Raw genomic sequence first — 23,283 nt, 5'->3', positions numbered from 1 at the left:
GAGGCACTCCCCCCCTCAGGTATTGCTCTTCCTTTGTCCAAAGGCCTCAAGTATTATAATGATCAGCCTCCCTTCTCACTATAATTATCTACCACATACAAGATGGGTTTCATAACACCTCTGCAGCATTAAGGAGTCAAATCTAGCTTTTTTATTTGTTTATCCATAAAGCAAGCAGTGTGGTCCTTCAGAAACTTTCAAAAACATTTTTATGCGAGTGAAAAAAAAAAAAAGGAAGAAACTGGAAACTGTGGGGAAAACATGATTCTCACTGTGGATACTTTCCCGGTAAAGTTTATCTTTAGTAAATGGTGAATTTGATGACCTGATGTAAGAGTTGCCTACATTTCAGAGGAAAATCCAGATTTGGAGTATCCATGAAATGTCATCATAACAATCAAAGTGAAACTCCAGGGTGATAACTGTCCTAAAGGGAAAGGGAGGAGATGGTAGGACTGGAGCATACTACAGACAAGCGTATCCATGAAGGTGCCAAACTAGTGCAATGGAGGGTGAACAACACAGATTTGAGGACACGTTTCCCTTTCTTTCTTCCCTTTCTGTTCATCACTCTGATCCTACCTATACAGACCCCTCAGGAGATGGAGATTTGGAGTAAGACGAGAAATGACCCCTGGGTAAGCACACCTGCCACAGCAGAATGTAAGAAGAAAAAAGACACTGAAAGGAAGACTAGAAAAAATGCGAGGCAGAAACAGCAAGGAAGAAAGGGCTGTTGATACAAGTATAAAACACAGTTGGCCCTTGAACAACATGGGTTCGAATTCCTGAGTCCACTTATGCATGATTTTTTTTCAATAAGTACCTGTATTGTTTCTGATTTGTGGTTGGGAGTCCGCGGATGCAGAGGGATAACTGTGTGCACTGATCTCCGCCATTTTATGTAGGGAACATGAGCATGCGCAGATTTTAATATCCATGTGGGGGTCCTGGAACCAACTAAGTTTTTGGTGAGTCAAAATTTATAGGCAAATTTTTTACTGTATGGGGGTCAGAGCCCTTAACCCCTGCATTTTTCAAGGTTCGACTGTGTCTCAAACCAATGAACTATCTGTAGTGAAATTAAAAACAGTGGGCCTCTATTGAGCCATGTGAAAAACTGCCTTGATTCTTGATTTTGCTCTGATTGTGGCTAAGTCTTTCAAGAATGGTAGAGTCTTAATAGGATTAGATAGCCAGCATATTTCAGTGGTAAAATGTAAACAGAATATTAGAAAAAGAGTTAGGCTTACGTTTAGTCCATTAATGCCAGCCAGACCTGGATTTCCTGTTTCTCCTTGCTCACCCTAGAAAGACACAATTTATACAATGAAAAATGTTATATATAAGAACTTTTACTAAGAAAAAAACAAGAGAGTTACATTGTTTGAGTATTTATAACAATGTGATTACTTTGTTAATCCCTTAAAAGAAACATTTATTAAAAAAAAAAAAATCTGAGTTTCAAAACCAAAGAGAAGTTTAAAAGGTTCAAAGAAAAGCTGCATAAAAATGATTAGAGCAGAAATAAAACAAGGATTATTTATTTCCTTCTATAAGCAACAAGGAACTTTCTAGAGGGCAATTTGGCAATATATATCAAGAGTCTTAAATCTGTTCATTTTATTTGGCCCAGTAATTTCACTTCTAAGAATATATCCTAAGGAAATAATCAGAGATGAAAAGTTTAGGCACTAAGAGGTAGAGTACAATGCTATTTATAGTAGTAACAAAAGAGAAGCATCCTAAGTGTCCACTAATAGGGAACTGGTTTAAAAAAAAATTATGGTATATAGACAGAATAGAATACCCATATGATACAGCCAGTAAAATCATGTTTATGAATTTTATTTTAAACTATAGGAAAATTTTCATGATGTAGAAAGTAAGATACAATTAATGGATTGACAAATTCAGGGAATAAATGTTAACCAGTACCTATTTTTATTTAAAGTTACAAATGTTCAAAATGGCCACTAAGACCATTGTTGATGAAATACACCTGTAATGAGATATATTTTTGTTTGATTACTATCTGAAAAGTGTATACTTTTATTGGTAAACCCAGCATGTCTATAGTATAATTAAAACTTTCATAATGCCTGCTTACTTATCTACCTACCTACCTATCTCCCTACCTGTGTATCCATCTACCTCGGGGTCTTAGAAATAATACTGGAGGAGAACAAACCAGAACAATAAAATGGTTAATCTGTGCATTCTGTGATGATGGATGATTCTTTTTTTCCTTCACTATACTCTTCAGTGTTTTAAAACAATCAACATGTATTATCTGCAAAATCAGTAAAGTGTTCAAAAATAAATCAATATATGAAATACAGAAAGAAGTCATCTAAGTTCCCAAGTCTATCACATATCACTGTGTGCGTGTGTGTGTGTGGGAGGGGGAGTAAGGTAGGGTGGGGGTGGGCATGTGTGTGTAGGAGGGGAAAGAGTAGTAGTTGTGCCACTGGGGTGATTTTTATTCTCTTTTTTATATATTCTATTGTTCTCCATTTATTTAAAAAAAATTTTTATTTGCAAAAAAAAAAGTATAAAGAAAAGCAAGCACCTGATTTTCAGATAATGCATTATACACTTTTCAAAGAGAAATACACATGCACAGCCCCAATCATCTGAGACTACATATTATTACTGTATTGAAAACACAGGATTATGAAGGAAAAAAATGCTACTGGGATATAAGAAACATATATAATATATAGGATAAACAAAAGCATATAGGAACACATTCAATGAAAGGTTCAAGTTAGGATGATGCAGAACATTTTTAATTGAAATGGAAGTGATGCTCTAGAATTGTGCTGTTCAGTGGGGTAGCCACTAGATACACGCGACTGTTTAAGTTTCAATTAAGATGAACTAAAATTAAAAATCCAGTTCCTCAGTTGTCCTAGCCACGTTTTAAGGACTCAACAGTACCTTTAGAATAAAATATTTCCATCATCACAGAGCATTCCATTGGACAGTGCTGATGCAGAATATGTCATTTTTTGACAGAAAGCAAAGTAAGAATTAAGGAGGCTCAGAAATACACTAAAGAAAAAAAATCTATCTAGTAAGGGGATCAGAAACAACAGTGTCTAGATGTTGACATAAATTGTGTTCAGCACAAGTTAATAGAATGAATTGAAATATTTGACACAAGAAAACAAATACAATTCCATGGAGATCATCATTAACTTTCAGAATGTAACTAAAAATGAATAGTCTTTATTCAAAATTAATAATTCTCATAGGCAGAAAAAAAATAAACAACCTTACATATTAAAGAGGTATGTGCTTACAAGAAAATCAGCAAGCTTGACAGTGGTAATAAAAGTTTAATAATAATCATACATAGTTGATATTCTAATGGGGTTTATGCTTCACGGCAAGAAGATAAGAGATGTGACAGAAGGCTAAAGAAGAAACATGCTTCTTCTAAACATAGCGCTTTGATCACTAGAAAAAAATCCGCAGTGGATTTTAAAACGTGTAATTTTAATATAAAAAGCAAGTATGGGTTACTGATTAAAAATATGCTTCATAAAAAACAAGTCATTTACTTTATACTATCATGGTTACTAAACCAACCCTTTTATAATGTTTACTATGTCGAGCACTGCTTTAAGCATGTTGCAATTCTATGACAATCTAGGATAAGATATGATTATTGCTCTCATTTTATAGATGAGGGAACTGCAGACAGGTTAAACAACTTGCCCAGGGTCACACAACACTTAAGGGACAGGACCCTGATTCAACCCACGCAGTAAGGTTCCAGGGTCTGAGCTCTAAAACTATTAAGCTCATTTTTTTTTTAACAGCTTAGGGTTATTAAAATTATATAGTATACTGGATTTCTGCAAAGCAGGAACCAAAGTCTCTTACCATACCTATCTCTCAGAGTAGGAAACAGAAGTATAGGTCAGGTAATACTACTATTTGTGATTAGGAAACCAGCAGAGGAATGGTACCTAGTGGATCCCTGGATCTTTCTCTCTTGCCTATCAAGTTTTCCTAATCTTGCTTATCAAGCTTTCCTAATTCTTTTGGGGAGGCTGTCATGTACTTGGTAGGATGTTCAATATTATCCCCAGCCTCTACTCATTAGAGTAGCCAGCCTCTCTTCTAACCCCTTTCGCCTCAATACTTGACAAATAAAAAAGTCTTCAGTCATTGCCAGATTTCCCAGAGAGGATCAAATTGCCTCCAGTTGAGAACCACAAATATAGTACGTATTACAAAGATATGCGTAACAGATTCATAGTATGAAATGTTATAACAGACTGAAACAATATGCTATAATAAACAACATGGGCTTTATTAAGAATAAATGTGCAATCTTGTACTTAAGTGAATTCTGGATGGGTTAGAGAGCCCACTTAAAAATAAAAATATTAAAAAGTGAGTCATGACATCATAAAAATGGCAGCATGAGGCGAGCCTCTTGAAATTTCCCCTGGAATTTACAACAAATTGAACAACTATAATTCCACAAAGGACTCCCTGCACAGCAACAGGCAAGACTAAAAGACGTGCAATTGAAATCATCCAAAGGTGGGCAAATTGGATGAGAGGGGAAGGAGGGAAGCAGGAACTGTGGAGACGTGGGGTTCACAGGCCACAGAGCTCCCTCCAAACTCCCCGCATTCCAGAGCTACAGCAGCCATGGGAGAGGGAAGAATACAGACTCCTAGTGCTCCGATTATGGCCCACAGTCCCTCCTGAAGGATTAGTATATAACACAGCTGAACTCAACGTGCTCACGGCAGATACCTCGGAGCAAAGACTGAGGTAAGAAGGGTGAAAACGGCGGTTTAAGCCCTCATTACCGAGCAGAGAATGGAAGACTTAGGCATGGAGACCAGCCACCCCTTCCCCATCCTCCCAGTTATAGAAGCAGAACAGAAGCTGTGTTAGATCAAAAGAACAGAATATTTCCAGTTCTGAGAACTGTAGCCGCAGTCATGGACTCACAGTCCAACTAGTTCCAGGGAAGGGGAGGGAGCCTTGGGTGTAGGACTAGCTGTGGTGGTGGTCACTGCCATTGCTCTGGGACATCTCTTACAATCCACCCCGCCTCTGTCCTCACCTTTCTGGGTGGATCCCTGCAGGAGTAAACGGAACCACTGAAACACATAGGCTCTTAAACAGGTGCAGGAAGAGCTTTGGAACTTCAGAAGCTCTCTGCATCCTCCTACAGAGGCAGTGACCTGTAACCTAAGCGACCTGTTCACAGAGGAGAAGGCTGCTTTCCATGGAATCCCCCCAATGTGTGAGAAGCCAGAACGGTGCAGAGAAAATATAACACTACAGCATGAGAGAGAATAAAAGGTGCCGTATGACCCAGGTAAACTGTTCACAGAGGAGAAGCCCACCTTCCAGGGAATCCCTGTATTGTGTGAAAAGCTGGAATAGTGCAGAGAAAACATAACACTACAGTGTGAGAGAGAATAAAAGGCTGCAGTCAGAGAGAAAATAAAACAGTCTACAAATACCTACTGGAAAACAAAAGAAAGATCTCTTTCTATCAACCTGTTGCAGAACCCACTCCTGTAGATGTCTAGGAAGAGAAATAATAAATCATTAATAGCCATGAATAACCAAGGTAACAAGACAGCTCAGAAAGAAAATGAAAAGTCTCCAGAAAATGAACTTAAAGACATGGAAATATGTGACTTAAATGACGGAGAATTCAAGATTGCAGTTCTGAAAAAAACTCAGTGAGATGAAAAAACACAGGCAGTTTAATGAACTCAGAAATACAATAAAAGAAGAAAATGAACAGTTTACCAAAGAGATTGAAATTTTAAAAAAGAACCAAATAGAACTTCTGGCGATGAAGAACTCAATAAAAGAATTGAAGAATGAAATAACCAGCTTAGGCAATAGAGTTGACCAGAAGGAGGAAAGAATCAGTGACATCGAAGATAGAAATCTGAAAATGATACAGATGGAAGAAGACAGAGACTTGAGAGTTAAAAAGAAATGAATGAACTCTACAAGAACTTTCCATCAAAAAGAACAATATAAGAATAATAGGCATACCAGAAGGAGAAGAAAGGGAGAAGGGAACAGAGAGTATATTCAAACAAATAGTCGACAAGAACTTCTCAAACTTGTGGAAAGAACTGGATCCTAGAACCCAAGAAGCAAATACAACACCTAACTACCTCAATCCCAACAGGCCTTCTCCAAGGCACATTTTATTGAAGCTGTGAAAAATTAACAACAAAGAAAGACTCCTCAAGGCAGCCAGCGAAAAGAAGACAGTAACCTACAAAGGAAAGCCCGTTAGATTATCATCAAATGTTTCAGTGGAAACTCTACAATACAGGAGGGAGTGGAATCATATATTCAAACTATTGAAAGAGAGAAATTATGAGCTAGAATAATATATCCTGTAAAGATATCCTTCAGATATAAAGGAAGAATAAAGACCTTTCCAGACATACAAAAGCTGAGGGAATTTTCTAACATGACCTGTGCTACAAGAAATACTGAAGGAGGCTATTTGACCTGAAACAAAAAAGCAAAAGAATACAAAACCATGAGTAGTATTACGAACAGATAGAAGCAGGAAATGGCAATCCCTATACCAAATAGGACACTACACACTTAAACATAATATACAGGGTAAAGAAGAAAAAACAATTATGAAAAGAGGAAAACTGCAACTTGTTATTGCAGCACAGAAATCAACTCACAGCATAAACAGTGCTAATTTGTGACAACATAAACATAAAAACAGAGAGAGTAAAGGTCTGACCTGGCACAAGGGAATGGAGAAAGTAAGCATGCTGAAGAAAATGGAATACTCTAAATACCAAACTTTCTTTTACATAAACTTAATGGAAACAACTCAAAAAAATCAAGAACTGAAATATATAACATAAAAAAGAAGAAATAGAGGGAAAACTCACAGAATACCACCACACTGAAATAATGGACAGCAACAAAAAGGCAAAGAAACAATGGAGATACCATCCTACCAGAAACCAGAGATAGAATGATTTAAATTCTCATATATTAATAATCACCCTAAATGTAAATGGACTGAACTCACCAATAAAAAGGCACAGAGTAGCAGATTGCATCAAAAACTAAACTCAACCATATGCTGCATCCAAGAGACACATCTCAGCTACAAGGACAAACATAGACTCAAAGTGACAGGGTGGAAATTGACACTCCAAGCAAATGGTATCCAGAGAAAAGCAAGTGTATCCATACTGATATCAGATGAAACAGACTTCAGGATAAAAGGTAACAGGAGACAAAAATGGACATTTCATAATGATAAAGGGGACTATACAACAGGAAGACAAAACAGTAATCAATATTTATGTCCCCAATCATGGGACACCAAAATATACGAAGCAACTACTAACAGAACTAAAGAGAGCAAACACAATTATACTAAGGGACCTAAATACATCACTGACAGCTATGGATAGATCATCCAAACAGAAAATAAATAACGAAATAGAAGCCCTAAATGACACGAGTTGAAATGGACATAATTGACATTTATAGAGCACTTCATCCTAGAACATCAGACTATACATTCTTTTCTAGTGTACATAGAACATTCTTAAGGATAGACCATATATTGGGACATAAAACTAGCCTCAGCAAATTTAAGAAGATGAAAATCATCCCAAGCATATTCTCTGATCACAAAGCTTTGGAATTGGATATCAACTGCAAAAAGAAAGCAGAAAAAAATACAAATACATGCAGATTAAACAACATACTTTTAAAGAATGACCAGGACAAAGAAGAAGTAAGAGGAGAGTTCAAAAGATACATAGAAACAAATGACAATGAAAATACATCCTACCAAAATTTTTGGGATGCAGTGAAAGCAGTTTTAAGAGGAAAATTTATATCATTACAGGCCTACCTCAAGAAACAAGAAAAATCCCAGATAAACAAACAATCTCACATTACACCTTAAAGAACTAGAAAAAGAAGAACAAGTGAAACCCAAAGTCAGGAGAAGGAAGGAAATAATAAAAATCAGAGCAGAACTAAATGAAAAAGAGAACAAAAAGACAATAGAAAAAATTAATGCAACAAAGAGCTGGTTCTTTGAAAAGATTAATAAAATTGACAAACTCTTGGCTAGACTCACTAAGATAAAAAGAGAAAATACACAAATAAACAAAATCAGACGTCAAAGAGGGGAAGTTACCACAGATGCCACAGAAATACAAAGGATCATCTAAGGATTATATGCCACCAAATTCAATAACCTAGAAGAAATGGACATGTTCTTAGAAACATATAGCCTTCCTAGGCTGAATCACGAAGAATGGCAAATCTAAACAGACCGATCAACAGTAACGAAATTGAATCAGTAATCTAAAATCTTCACAAAAGCAAAAGTCTGGGGCCAGATGGCTTCACTAGTGAGTTCTACCAATATTTAAAGAGGATCTAATACCTGTCCTACTCAAACTCTTCCAAAAAAATTGAAGAAGAGACAATACTCTCTAACTCATTTTATGAGGCCAACATTACCCTGATACCAAAACCTGGTAAGGATAACACAAAAAGGAAAATTACAGACCAATATCTTTGATGAATACAGGTGCAAAAATCCTAAACAAAATTCTAGCAAATCGAATGCAACAATGCATTAAAAAGGTTATACATCATGATTAAGTGCAGTTCATCCCAGGGGCACAAGGATGGTTCAACATACGCAAGTCCATCAATGTGATACATCACATTAACAAAATAAAGGACACAAATCATATGATTACATCAATAGATACAGAAAAAGCATTTGACAAGAAACAACATCCATTTATGATTAAAACACTTAATAAAATGGGTACAGAAGGAAAATACCGTAACATAATAAAGGCCATATATGACAAAACCTCAGCTAATATTACAATTAACGGTGAAAAACTGTAGCCCTTTGCTCTATGTTTAGGAACACAACAGGGCTGTTCCCTATCACTTCTACTTTTTCCAATACTATTGGAAGTCCTAGCCAGAGCAATCAGGCAAGAGAAAGAAATAAAAGGCATCCAAATTGGGAATGAAGAAGTTAAATTGTAACTTTTTGCAGATGACACGATGCTATATATAGAAAACCCTGAAGACTCCACCAAAAAGCTATTAGAAACAATAAACGAATACAGTATAGTTGTCAGTTGCAAAATCAACGTAGAAAAGTCCATTGCATTCCTATATACTAACAATGAAATCTCAGAAAAAGAGATAAAAAAAAATTCCTTTTGCAATTGCAACAAAAAGAATAAAATACCTAGGAATAAACTTAACCAATGATGTAAAAGACTTATATACTGCAAACTATAAGACATTTTTAAAAGAAATTGAGGAAGACACAAAGAAATGGAAAGACATTCCGTGTTCATTGGAAGAATCAACATAGTTAAAATGGCCATATTACCCAAAGCAATATACAGATTTAATGCAATTGCTATCAAAATCCCAATGGCCTTTTTTAAAGAAACAGAACAAAAAATCATCAGATTTGTATAGAACCACAAAAGACCTTGAATAGTGAAAGCAATCCTAAGAATAAAGAACAGCTGGAGGTATCACACTCCCTGACTTCACCTTGTTCTACAGGGCAACATGATCAAAACAGTATGGTATTGGCAAGAAAACAGATACACAGATTAATGGAATAGAATTGAGAACCCGGAAATAAACGCACATAAATGTGGACAGATAATTTTCGACAAAGAATCCAAAAACGTACAATGGAAAAATACAGCCTCTTCAATAAATGGTGCTGGGAGAATTGGAAAGCCTTATGCAAAAGAATGAAACTAGACTGCTATCTGTCACTGTGTGCCAAAATTAACTCAAAATTAATCAAAGACCGAAACAAGAGACCTGAAGCAATAGGTACTAAACTTATGGACCCTGGGTTCAAAGAACATTTTATGAATTTGACCTCAAAGGCAAGGGAAATAAAAGCTAAAATAAATCAGTGGGACTATATCAAACTAAAAATCTTCTGCACAGCAGAAGAAACCATCACCAAAATAGTGAATCAACCAACTGAATGGGAGAAGATTTTTGCAAACCATGCCTCCGATAAGAGGCTGATATCCAAAATATACAAGGAACTCATACAACTCAACAACGAAAAACAAACAAACAATCCAATTACAAAATGGGCAGAGGACCTGAAGAGACATTTCTCCAAAGAAGACATACAAATGGCCACTAGACGTATGAAAAAATGTTCACCATCACTAATCATCAGAGAAATGCAAATAAAAACCACAATGAGATATCACCTCACCCCAGTTAGAATGGCTATCATCAACAAGACAAATAGTAACAAGTGTTCGAGAGGCTGTGGAGAAAAAGAAACCCTCATACACTGTTGGTGGGAATGCAGATGGGTGTAGCTGCTATTGAAGGCAGTGTGGAGGTTCCTCAAAAAATTAAGAATATAATTACCATGTGACCCAGCAATCCCTCTCCTGGGTATCTACCCAAAAAATCTGAAAACATTTATCCGTAAAGATATATGTGCTCTAATGTTCGTTGCAGCTTTATTTATGGTGGCCAAGACATGGAAACAACCAAAGTGTCCTCCGATAGATAATTGGACAAAGAAGTTGTGGTATATATACACAATAGATTACTATTCTACCATAAGAAAAGATTGAGTAGTACTATTTAAGACAACATGGATGGGTTTTGAGATTATTAAGCTGAGGGAAATAAGTTAGACAGAAAAAGTCAAGAACCATATGATTTCACTGATATGTCGTATATAAAACTGAAAACAACAAAAGAACAAGACAAACAAATGAGAAACAAAAACTCATAGACACAGACAATAGTTTAGTGGTTACCAAGGGGTAGGGGGTGGTAGATGAGGGTAAAAGGGATCAAATATATGATGATGGAAAGAGAACTGACCCTGGGTGATGAACACACAATGTGATATATATATATATATACACACACAGATGTAATACAGAATGGCACACCTGAAATCTATGTAACTTTACTAACAATTGTCACCCCAATAAACTTAAAAAATAAATAAATAAAATTAAAATGTTAAAGGAGCAGAAGAAAATATAAGAGAACATAGCCCAGAAACCTTGGTGTGTAAGATATCTAAGCATGGAAGCCAAACAAGAAATTTATAATACAAAAAAATTATATATTTGACAAAATATTAATAATATTCTTATAAGACAGCAATAGTATAAATTAAACTAAAAGGCAAATAACAAAATGGGAAAAAAGTATATTGTGGCTTATTTGTTAACATCATTAATACACAGTTTTTATCATTCATACGAGAAAGGATAGTATCCCAATTGATAATTGAGCAAAGCACACATCAAGGAATTTATTACAAGGAATACAAAAGAAATGCTAGATGACAATTAATATTTTAATTGGTATTAACTCATCTGCTTATATATAGGGGAAAAGTGAGCTCTAATGCATCTGTATTGTAAACTCAGTCATTCTAGGGGAAAAAAGCATTGAGAGTTCTATATCTGGGCAGGGAAAAAAAAAGATATTCAAGCATTGCATACTAAATAAATCCTAAACAAAAGAAAGTTGACAATAGTAATCAACTGTTTCTTTTTTCTCCATTGAGAAGAAAATGAATAAACACAAAACAACAGCATTAAAGATTTAAGTTAGAATTCAAGGAGGTTTATTTGCCACCAGAGGTTTTTAAAGAGTAGATGTATTTAAATTGTTTCTCAGTGTGCGGATAAGTTCAAAAGCAGAAAAGATTCAAAAAGAAAACCAACAGAACGTCTCTGGAGATTTCTTTGAAAATACAATAAATCATTCTGGTCTGACGGAAACTTAAATGCAATCTCAACCAAAGAGGGTAAATGAGAATTAGATTACATTTAAGATTTTTTCCAATGCCTATTCTTTGATGAAATGAATTTCAAAACTATATCAAAAGTCAATGTCCTTCCAAACGAAACTGCAATGCTTTGGTATTCAAAATATTATATTCAGGTAAATAGTAAAACCCTTTTATAGAGTTTGAATTAATCCACAATATTATCCACAACGCAGGTAGTTATTAACATTGCTAATGTTTCAATAGATTCTAGTAATAATATACTAGCTTCTATTCTATATGCATTACTATACGCCAGACTCCATAATAAGGGCATATTTTAATTCTAGCAGTAATTACAAGGTGGGCATTCTCATCGCCATTTGCTGACGACAAATCGGCAGCTCAGAGGACATATATAACTTCCACATGGTCAAAAAACTCCTCCTATTATTCCAAGGTATTGGCTCAATTACTTTGATCTCATAGGGACGTTCATTCAATTGGTCTAATTTGACCACATGCCCTAATCCTACTTCAGTTTCCAGCTCAAGCTGTGGTGTTCAGTTCCTAGGGAGTCTTGGATGCTATCAATATTTCACCTCAAGCTCAACTCTCCTTCCTATCTTTGTATTCCTGCCTCTGGTACTTTTTTGAAGCTGGGAGCTTGCTCATCCCTAGAAAGGCAGCCTAGAAGCCGGGGGTGGTGTAAGGTCCGGGAAGCAGTCTTCCATGAAAGAGTGAAAGAGTGACAGGAGTTGATGGATTAATGTGTCAGCTTCCTCTCCTGCAGAGATGGCTGCAAGGCACATTCCATGCGGTTCCTCAGGGGGTCCCCAGCATGACTCAGTCCCAGTTAGCTACAATGATAAGCAGCTAAAAAATGTACTTTTTTATTAACTTTTTCTCATTTCCTGACTTATTCTCCCCATTGCCTCATGCCTGTTTATTAAGGTTCCCCTCAAACAAACTACCTACACCCAAGCATTTTCTTGACACTTGTTTCAGGGCAACCCAAGAAGGATGAAGATCTACGTCAGCCCCCCATGTCCTCATCTTTGTCCAGATCATGATCTATCACTTCAATGCTCACTTTCCACTACTCTAAACACCGTGGATTTTCTCTGTCTTTCTGATGGTGCCAACCTCAATAAATCCAAATATCCATCTTCTCTCTCTTTTTCCTAGGCTGTTGACTAATCCTAGAGAAAATTGTACAAGTGGGCAGTCAAGCACCATTATAAATTCATGGTCATTAACCTCATTCTTCGTCCTTAAACTACTCTATTCCCTTCAAATCCTTAGTATTAAGACATCTGCTCTTACTCTCCGATGACTATGCTTTCTATAGAGAAAACAGAAACCATCAAACAAGCCTTCCCTTAATGCATTGAAATCTATGGATTCACTAACATCCATACCATCATTTTCTCTGTTCTTATACATGGAAAAATTGCATAGTTTTTCCATCCTCTGCTTAATGCTAATCCCTCAACCCATGCTTGATAGTCCCTCAACCCCATCTGCTTCTGTCTTCTTATGGAATTTACGTTTAAATTTATGCTCCTTCTGAATTCTCAATATCCTTCCTCCTACTCATTCGTTCCATCTACAGTGAAACATGCTCTTGAATGTTCTACTGAAACAAAAACCTCTCACGTGCATCTCCTGTTTCTACTTCATCTGCCTCCTTCCATTTTCAGATAAACGTATTGAAACAGATGCCATACTTCTTGCCTGCCTTCCATTACCTCTCACTCACTTCCACATCCACTCCAGATTGACCTGTGCATACTCCCTGCTCCTCAGAAACTGCTCATGTCAAGGTCTCAGGCGACCACCATCAGAGATCTTTTGGTCTCTTTTCTTCTTTGAGCCATCAGTAGCATTTGGTATCTTTTTGACCACCCCCTGCCAAGAAATACATGCTTGCTGATATATTTCTTTGGTTTTTATTCTACTTCCATAGCCGCGTTTTCTCATTTTCTTTTTGCTGGATCATAGGGATTGCCCCAGGTTCTTATGCTTTCCCTTTCAATTGACTTTCCTCAGGTATCTTCTCCACTTTTACAGTTACAGTGATCATCTATATGCTAATGAGTCTCAAAGTCCTACTTTCATTTTAGGTATCTTTTTTTTATTTTAACTGTTTTATTAAGGCATAAATTATACATCATAATATTCACGTTTTACAATGAGTTTTAGTAAATTTTTATAGTTGTGCAACCATCACCACAATTCAGGATTAAAACACTTCCATCAGCCGGAAAAGTTCTCTTTTACCAATTTGTAGTCAGTTGCCCCTCACATCTACAGCCCAGATAACCACTGACACATTTTTTTGCCTCTCTATTTTTTTCCTAGAAATTTCATATAAATAGATCATACAACATGCATGCTTTTTTGGTCCCAGTTCTTTAATGTAGCATGATGGTTTTGAGGTTTACACATGTTATTCCATGGATGAGTAGCTTATTTTTTATTTCTGAGTAGTATTCTTTGTATGGATATACCACATATTGTTTATCCACTCACTAGTTTCCTATTTTTAGTTATTCTAAATAATGCTGCTATAGATAATGACATACCCATTTTTCTGTGGACATGGTTTTTATTTCTCTTGGGAGTGTAATTGCCAGGTCATATAAGTAGTATATTTAACTTTTTAGGAAATGTCCAAACCAATTTCCAAAGTGCCTGTATCATTTTACATTCCCATAATCAGTGTATGAGGGTTTCAGATTTCTACTAATCCTTACCAACAGTTGGTATTGTCAGTCTTTTTTATTACAGCCATTCTAGTGGGTGCATAGCGATATCTCACTATGGTTTTAATGTGCATTTTCTTAATGATTAATGATTTTTTCTTGTGCTTATTAGCCATTCACATATTTTCTTTGCTAAAATGTCCACTCAAATCTTATGCCCATTTTAATTAATTTGCCCCTTATTATTGAGTTGTAAAAGTTCTTTATATATTATTTATACAAATCATTTATCAGATATATGCGGTCCAAATATTTGCTCTCAGAACGTAGTTTGGCTTTTTATTTTTGTAATGGTAATTTTAAACGTTAAAAATTTTAATGTTTTTATTGAGGCATAATTGGGTGCGCATAATTAATGTGTGTACAATTTGATAAGTTTTGACATGTATACACCAATGAAACCATCAAAACAATTAAAATAATAAACATTTCCATGTTTTTTTAAAAGATTTGCTTTTTGCTTTTGCATTTCCTTAATAACTAATTATGTTGAGCACATGTGTTTATTTGTGATCCACATATTTTTGTTTGAAAGGTGTGTCTATTCAAATCATTTATTCATAAAAAGGGACTGTTTGCTTAGTTATTTATATATTTGGATAAAAGCCCTTTATCATATATATATATATATATATATATATATAATTTGCACAGATTTTTTTCCCCAAATGTGGCTTGTCTTTTCATTCTCTTAGCAGAATCTTTCAAAAAACAGACGTTTTGGTAAATATTTCTTCTGGTAAGAATTTTGGTAAAAATGTAACATATCAATTTTTTCTTTTATGGATTGTCTTTTCAGTGTTGTTATCTAAAAATTCGTTTATAAATACATGTATTAATAAATAAATGGATAATGTGGAGATATGGGTTGAAATTAAATTTTTTTAAAAGGAGTATCTAATTGTCCCAATAGATTTGTTGAAAATTATCTATTATCTACTGAACTGTTTTTGTACCTCTGTTGAAATATATATATATATATATATATACACACATACACACACACATATATACACATATATGTATATATATTTTATGTAATTTATGTATTTATGTGTTAATATATATATGTGTGTGTGTGTGTGTGTATTCACTCTTCTTTTCCATTGATCTTTTTATCTATTTTTACACTAACATTACACTTTCTTAACTACTGTATCTTTCTTACAAATGTTGAAATCAGGTAGTATTTATTAGTCCTTCAGTTTGTTTGTTTTTTCAAAGTTGTTTTGGCTATTCCAGGTTATTTGTATTTCCATATGACTTTTATTTTAATTTTATTTTTATAAGAGAGAAAGGAGGACATTGTAAAAGATGTCTGCTATTCCCATTTTCACAGTAAGGAAACTGAGTCTGAGACAAGACTTCTAGCCCAGTGCTCTCTTCAGAAAACCCTGCTGACCTCCAAGTGCAGTTCCCATCAAGCTGTTACATCTGTGACTCCTGACTTTCTAAATCACCCCCCATAACAGAGTTTTCTTCACTAGGGGGTAGGAGGTGTGTTTTGGAATTCTTAATACAGAGATCCATTTAAATAGATGTCAGATTCACTAATACTCATCTAAAATACAACCTCCTTTGATTTTGCCTCTTTTGATTCTTTCTCCACTTGTTTTGGTTTAACACATTAAACCGCTGTGCTGGATTTTAAGCTTTATCTCCCAAGAGCTTTAATGTCTCAGCACAGCTTCCCATTTAAAACATAGAAGAGGATTAAAGATGAAGAGTAGTAAGGGGCTTGATGAGGTATAATAGGATTTGCTTAAGACAGTGTGCCCTTCCCTAGTCCTGCAGAGAACAACTATGATACTCAGTTTGCATCCACCAGGTCAGAGCCTTTCTCCCCGCTTCTTTCTCTACAGGCAGTTCTGCACAGACCCCTGGGTTCAAAGGGGCAATGCTAGAGTGTAAACTATATAAGGGCTGGGTCTGCATTCATTTATTCACTGTTTTATCTCTAGTTCTTAGCACAGGAGCTGGACTATAGTAGTTACTCAATTAATGCTTACTGAATGCATGCATACATCAGTCAATTAATAGAATGAGCTTGAAAATCTAATTAAAGTAGCTCATCTCCCATCCAAGTACTAACCAGGCCTGACCCTGCTTGTCTAATCACTATGTTATACACCTGAAACTAATACAATGTTGTATGTCAACTGTAACTGAAAAATGTTTTAAAAAACTAAACATTTTTTAAAAAGAAGCTCATCTCCTTTGTCCCTGAAAATTCTTTTCACTTGATGGGCCCACAGCTCTGGAGGCCAAAATTTCTAGGATGGCATTTCACTCTACTATAAACCTCTGAACACATATTTTCTGCCGCTCCAGCTCTGGGGGCCATTATGGTGACCCAGAGAAAGAATATGTGAATATAAATATAAATACAAGTATACATGTAAGTACATATATTCATAAATTCTTGAATTGAAGTTTAATGCACTGTCTCATTAACATCTTTTTAAAACTGAAGAAAGAGGCGTGAGCAACTAAGTCAAGTATTTAAAGCCCCCGGGAGGTGATTTGCAGTGCAGGTGTCAACCTGACAGGCATGGAACCTCTACTTCCCAGATTTCTTCTAAGAGTAAGTGAACAGCCTATATGACTTTTAGATCACATTTAATGCAATTTTGGCATGGTGTATATCCATATGCAAAATAAATTAACTTTAGTCCATAAATCTCACCCTATATGAAAATTAACTCAAATGAATTTTAGACTCAAATATAAACTATAAGACTATAACATTTCTAGAACAAAAAAATAGAAGAAATCCTTTGTGACATTGGGTTAGGCAAAGGTTTCAATTTTATTTAATTTCTATGTGTCTCATATATTTCTCATTCTTGTTCTTTCTTTACTTCCTTCATTTTGTTAAAAATGTTTTTAATATGCTATTTTAGCTTTCTCTTATGGGTAGTTAGCTTTTTTTAAGATTTTAGAAAAAGTTTGTTCTAGCACTGATAATATGTATCTTTAACTTATCACAATCTATGCCAGTTAATACTGACTTAATTTCAGTAAACCATGGTAAATTTCCTCCAATTAAGCTTCATTTCCTACCCTTTTTGTGTACTACTATTATTATATAATTATGTCCATGTGTTATAAACCTAACAGTACAGTGTTATAGTTTTGTCTAAATTATGCTTTTAAAGAAATTAATAGAAGAGAATACAAATACACACACACACACACAATCTTTTACATTTACAATTTCCAGTGCTTTTCATTCTCTTCTATGGATTTAAGTTACTATTTGATATTTTTTATTTTCAGCCTGAAAGAATTTCTTTAGTAACTTTTATAGGTCATGTCTGATAGCAAAGAATTTTGTTTTATTTTTCGTTACTTGGAATCTCCTTATTTTTGTCTTCATCTTTGAAAGATGTTTTCACTGGACATAGAAATATTAGTTGACAACTTCTTGAATATGTCATTTTACAGCTTTCCGGTTTCTACTATTTCTGAAGAGATATTAGCCATTATTCTTATTGTGATTCTATATACATGATGTTTTTCTCTTGGTGCTTTCAAGATTTACTGTTTGTCTTTAGGTTTTCAGTGTTTGACTATGATGTGTCTAGATGTGCTTCTCTTTGTGTTTACCCTACTTGGTATCTGTTGAGCTTATTGGATCTACAGCTTAATATTTTTCATCAAATGTGAAAAGTTTTTGGCTCTTGTTCATCTCTCTACCCTCATCCTGGGACTCCCATTACATAAACTGGCTTTTTTGGGATCGCTGCTGCGTCCAAATAGTTTAGTCATCATCTACTGGTTTAGAAGAAATTACGTTCTAGAACCTCAAATCCATAAGGCTTCCACTCTTTTCTGATTAATCTGTGAGTGGGTTGGAGAATGCTTTCACTGTTGCAGTCCTTTCCCCTGTCTTCTTTGTGTTTTCTTTTTGCTGGGCTTATTCAGATTTCTCCCTGCATATGTATAAAGTTTCCCAATCATACTTTTACCCTATTAGATTATATATAAAATATAAACATATTTTATGTTATTATTTATGAGATCAATATAAACTTTAACAAAATAAATTTAATATGGGGACTTTATGTTATTTGCTGGTCTATTGGAATGGAAGTAAATCTACTCAGTATAGCAGATCAGAAACAATTAAAACACATTTATTTGGTGAATTATTAAAATGTAAAGATTTAAATAAACTTATGATATAATTAGCTTTTCAGTAACTTAAACTAATAAGAGTCTCACTCAACAACAGCAAGATATATATATATATATATATATATATATATATACACACACATATATATGTATAGTACTACTAACCCACATATATAGATTACTTAAGCAAAGGAGTTACAAAACAGAACAGTTTTCTTTTCTGAATAATGTTTTTTCTAACATAAAGATATCTGTGACTTACTATCTCAATATAGCTTACAATAGATAGTAATTTATTGCTTTGCTGTTGTTATTGATGATGATGATAAAAAGTGACTAACTGGTTGTGTCACTGGCAGCTAAATATATACTGAGAAACGTGATAGATTTTCAGAAACTGCCACACAGAGTTTAAGATTCTAACTGTGATCTAGTGAACTGAGTCTGGCGCTAGGAAACAGGAGGCCTGAGTCTAATAACATGTCTGTCTCTATAGCTGTGTGAATTTACATAGTCTTTTCCATTATTGGCATTTTGGATTTTTAACTGATAAAATCAAATAACTTCTAAACCTAAACAGATAGTATTGTTACAATGTTGAGATTAAAACAAAACAAAACAAATTGTATGTAAGGGGCTATATTATGAATTATATTCACCCTGATTTTTTTAAAAGGCTGACTTTATACACACAGGATGAATAAAATAAAGGCAGAGACAACTTTGTTTTCAGAGGCCAATGCCCCTGCTTTTCAAAGCCTCAAAAAGACTTTGTCTTGATAAACTTATTTGTTATATCACAAATTGTTTGAAATTCTTTTATCTAAGTGGATTACAGCCAAGGTTACTCACCTAATTGCTTTTGTGACATAAACCTAATTAAGTTATCTCTCTAAGGGGGACAAGAACTAATCTAACAAAGTAACTTCTATAAAATCAGCTGATATCAATTTCCTTTAGTAATTAAAAATGCAGATGTATTAATAATTACAGATTGTAAATTTATTTTGGTTTGTATTTCGTATATGAAGAGCAAATCCACTTTCAAGAAACACTCTCACTGACATATCACAAGCCATTTCCAAGATCTAGTTGACAGTCCATTACTTTGAATAATTTTACACACTAAAATGTTAGTAAAATTAAAGAATTTAGATGGTCTTTGGAGTTCAGAATAACAAAAAGCAATTTTTGCTTTGATTTGCTAACTAACACATGCATAATTCTGGTTAAACAAACATAAGCTCAAGTGATCTATTATTAAGTTTCCGTAGGTTTGGCTACCCAGTGAACTTGGCTAATTGCTGTGGCAAGGAAAGCCATCCAATTGACATTTGCACGGAGGCTAGGATTCAAGACTGTCTTCTAAAAAGCTAGACCTTTGAGAAATCTACTATTAGGTAATAGTCATTCATGTTTGCTTATGTAGTCTCAGAGTTTCCAAGCTTCTGAGAAACTGACTTTGTGGTTCTGGGACAAAGGAGACACTCAAATACTGTGTTTCCTCGAAAGTAAGACCTAGCCGGACCATCAGCTCTCATGCATCTTTTGGAGCAAAAATTAATGTAAGATCTGGTCTTATTTTACTATAGTATAAGACTGGATCTTAATATAATATGATATGATATGATAGAATAGGATAGGATAGGATAGGATATGATATGATATAATATAGTGCTGGGTCTTATGTAATATAAGACTGGATCTTAATATAATATAATATAATATAATATAATATAATATAATATAATATAATACCATACCAGGTCTTATATTAATTTTTGCTACAAAAGATGCATTACAGCTGATGGTCTGGCTAGGTCTTATTTTCGGAGAAACACTGTAACAGTTGCTATGACTTCTACAAATACTAAAACACTAATGCATCCACAGAAATGGTCCCAATATGCTATGTTGGCAAGATTATATGCCACAGCCACTTAGCTTAAAATTGTGGTCACTACATTAGAAATGACAAATAGCAAAACCCTAGGTATTTTGAGATAGGTGAGGGTGGGGGTGAGACAGACAGAAAGGAGGGAGGCCACATAGCAGGAATAAATCCTGGGAAATGTGATAACCAAGAGGCTTCCCTTTAGGAAACCAGGCCTAAGGTGATATCTGAGCAGGCAGACAGTGCATGGGCAGGGCATGGCCAGATATAAGATGTGCTAAGGTAGGCCCATTTCTCAGAATTATTAGGCTGGTCTGCCCCTTCTCAGATGCATATAGGCAGAGGCACACTGTAGGTCTCCCAGAAATGTTTCCTGAATGAAATATCATCATGAAGAATTTTGAGTAAAATAATGACAGCTTAAATGACAATCTCCCATGCTGATTTAGAACTTGTGCCGCATCTAGAATGAATTCTCAAAACTGCGAAATCACCAATGTACTTAGCATGAAAATTTCCAAATTATAGCAAGATCTGCAATAGTATTTCAAGCTTTTTTCAAAATTCTCCATTTCATTTCATTTTGCTGATGAAAAAAGGAGATGAAACTTTACACTCATCAGCAAGAGACAGTTCAGTTTGTCGCAGCTGCTGCCTGGGAATCCAGTGAGAATGACAGGTCTAGAAAGAAACTCTCCACACTCATCACAGACAAATCACAACTAGGTCCGATGACTCATTGCTCTCATGGCTGTCTCTAACGTGTTCTTTGTTTGACCAGGATGCATGGACTAGAGAGTTTTCTTCTTAGCTTGTTTTAGCTTTAAATCCTCTATAAACTTTTCTACAAGGTCTCACTCAATAAGAGTTAGCAAGATGTAAGGAGCAAAGACTTTAACACCAGTAAAATGGTGTTAAATGGGCTTCAGTTTCCTTATCAATGAATTTGACCTAATAATATAATGTATTCTTGGCATCATTTTGTACTTCTTTCTGAGAAAGGAGTTTATAAACTGCCCATAAGTGTTACTTATTTTGGTTAAAATCAAAACACATAATGAATTAATGTAAATGATGAAACTGATCATTGTACTGTGGTTATATAAGAGCATATCCCTTTAAAACCCATGATTTAAGTAACTTAATCTCAAATTACATGGAAAAATATACTATAATACATATTTATTCATATAAAGTTATATATACATAACACATACACACACAAACTCACACACACACACACACACACACACACACACACACACACACGGAAAACCAGTCCAATTATACACTCAAGACCAGAAAACATTTTAAACTACCTTAGAATCTCAAACCCCACAATAAGCAATATTATTCCCATTAAATTCTTGAAAGTCTTATGTAATTACAAGTCTACTTAACCAAGGCAGTATTAAGTAACTGATCACGTGACAACTCTACATAATGCCTTATGCCAAGCACTGGGAGTATAGAGGCTCAGCGTTGCTGTTTGAAGAAGACCAGCCTCTGATCACTGACAAGGGAACTCACAACTTTGGGAGCCACAGGGGTTTGGTGGTGAGGTAAGGACTGTGGGCAGTTGTGCCCAGGAAGACTCATGTTGGATGTGAAATCTAAGGCCTTGAAAAATAGTTAGAACTCAAATAATGTTCAGGAGTCTGGAATGTGTTATCCTCACAGATAGAGAGGAAGCTGTCACACACGCCTGGTTTATGTCAAAGGGATTCAGAAGCTAACTAGAAGAGGTTCCTACTGACTAAGACTGGGATAATTTGAGGATCTGTAAGGATAACAATGATGGATTAAAACAGGTTCATAATACTAAAAAGCAAATGAAATAAAACATAATTGGTAACGATTAGAAGGTACTAGAGAATCAACTCAATATTTTGAAAAATGTTATATCAATGGAAAGAATTAAGTAAGCATTTAACACGATTCCCCTTTGTGAACCACATCACTGGGTAATCAGAGCGTAGATGAGGGGAAGTTCCTCCTTGTAGAAATATTCTAGCTCATAAATGTAGAGGGAATGATAAAAAAACTAAAATATCACCATTTTGAAACCCTAAATGGGTTAATGGTTGGTTGTAGGTATTCAGGATCAATGGCTGCTATCACCACAAAAAGAGACTTTATGACATTAGGTCACTTCGGATGGAAGAATGCCACACATATGAAGTAGTCTTGCCAAAAACATCATACCTAAATCTGATCTAACTACTCATTTAAAGGAAACACAGAGGAGAGAGAACATATTAAGTTACACCATGGAGATGTAATCAAATCCAGACTGGAAAATTCTTCAGGACAAACAACCCTGCTTTCTTAACAAATAATATAATAAAAGCAAACAACAAAATGACAGAGCTAGAGGGGGATATTACAGATCAATAGACACTTAAAAGCACAGTAACTAACTTCAATGTCTGAGCCTTTATTTGGATCCTGACTAAAGCAAATAGTTAAAAAAAAATGTGAGTTTTATTATATTATAGGAAATCTGACCACCAAATTACTATTTAATGACATTAAGAAATTACTCTTAAAAATTTTAAGTATGATAATGGTATTTAAAAAGTTCTTATCATTTAGAGATACCCATTGAATTGTTTATAGATGAAGCATATGCTATCTGGGATTTC

The 23,283-nt window shown here is 34.9% G+C and overlaps 1 protein-coding gene across 1 annotated transcript in view; it reads right to left on the bottom strand.

The window, feature by feature from the left end:
* Positions 1-23,283, bottom strand: part of COL19A1 (collagen type XIX alpha 1 chain) — a 304,480-nt gene that overhangs the window by 167,562 nt on the left and 113,635 nt on the right. The window contains exon 12 of the mRNA XM_033102674.1: positions 1,254-1,307. Within this exon, the coding sequence (XP_032958565.1) occupies positions 1,254-1,307 (54 nt within the window). The remainder of the gene's footprint in view (positions 1-1,253; positions 1,308-23,283) is intronic.

This window comes from Rhinolophus ferrumequinum, chromosome 3, assembly GCF_004115265.2.
Source record: "Rhinolophus ferrumequinum isolate MPI-CBG mRhiFer1 chromosome 3, mRhiFer1_v1.p, whole genome shotgun sequence".
Taxonomy (NCBI): Eukaryota; Metazoa; Chordata; class Mammalia; order Chiroptera; family Rhinolophidae; genus Rhinolophus; species Rhinolophus ferrumequinum.
Note: the sequence above shows the minus strand (reverse complement) of the source record. Positions and strands in the feature narration are given on the sequence as shown.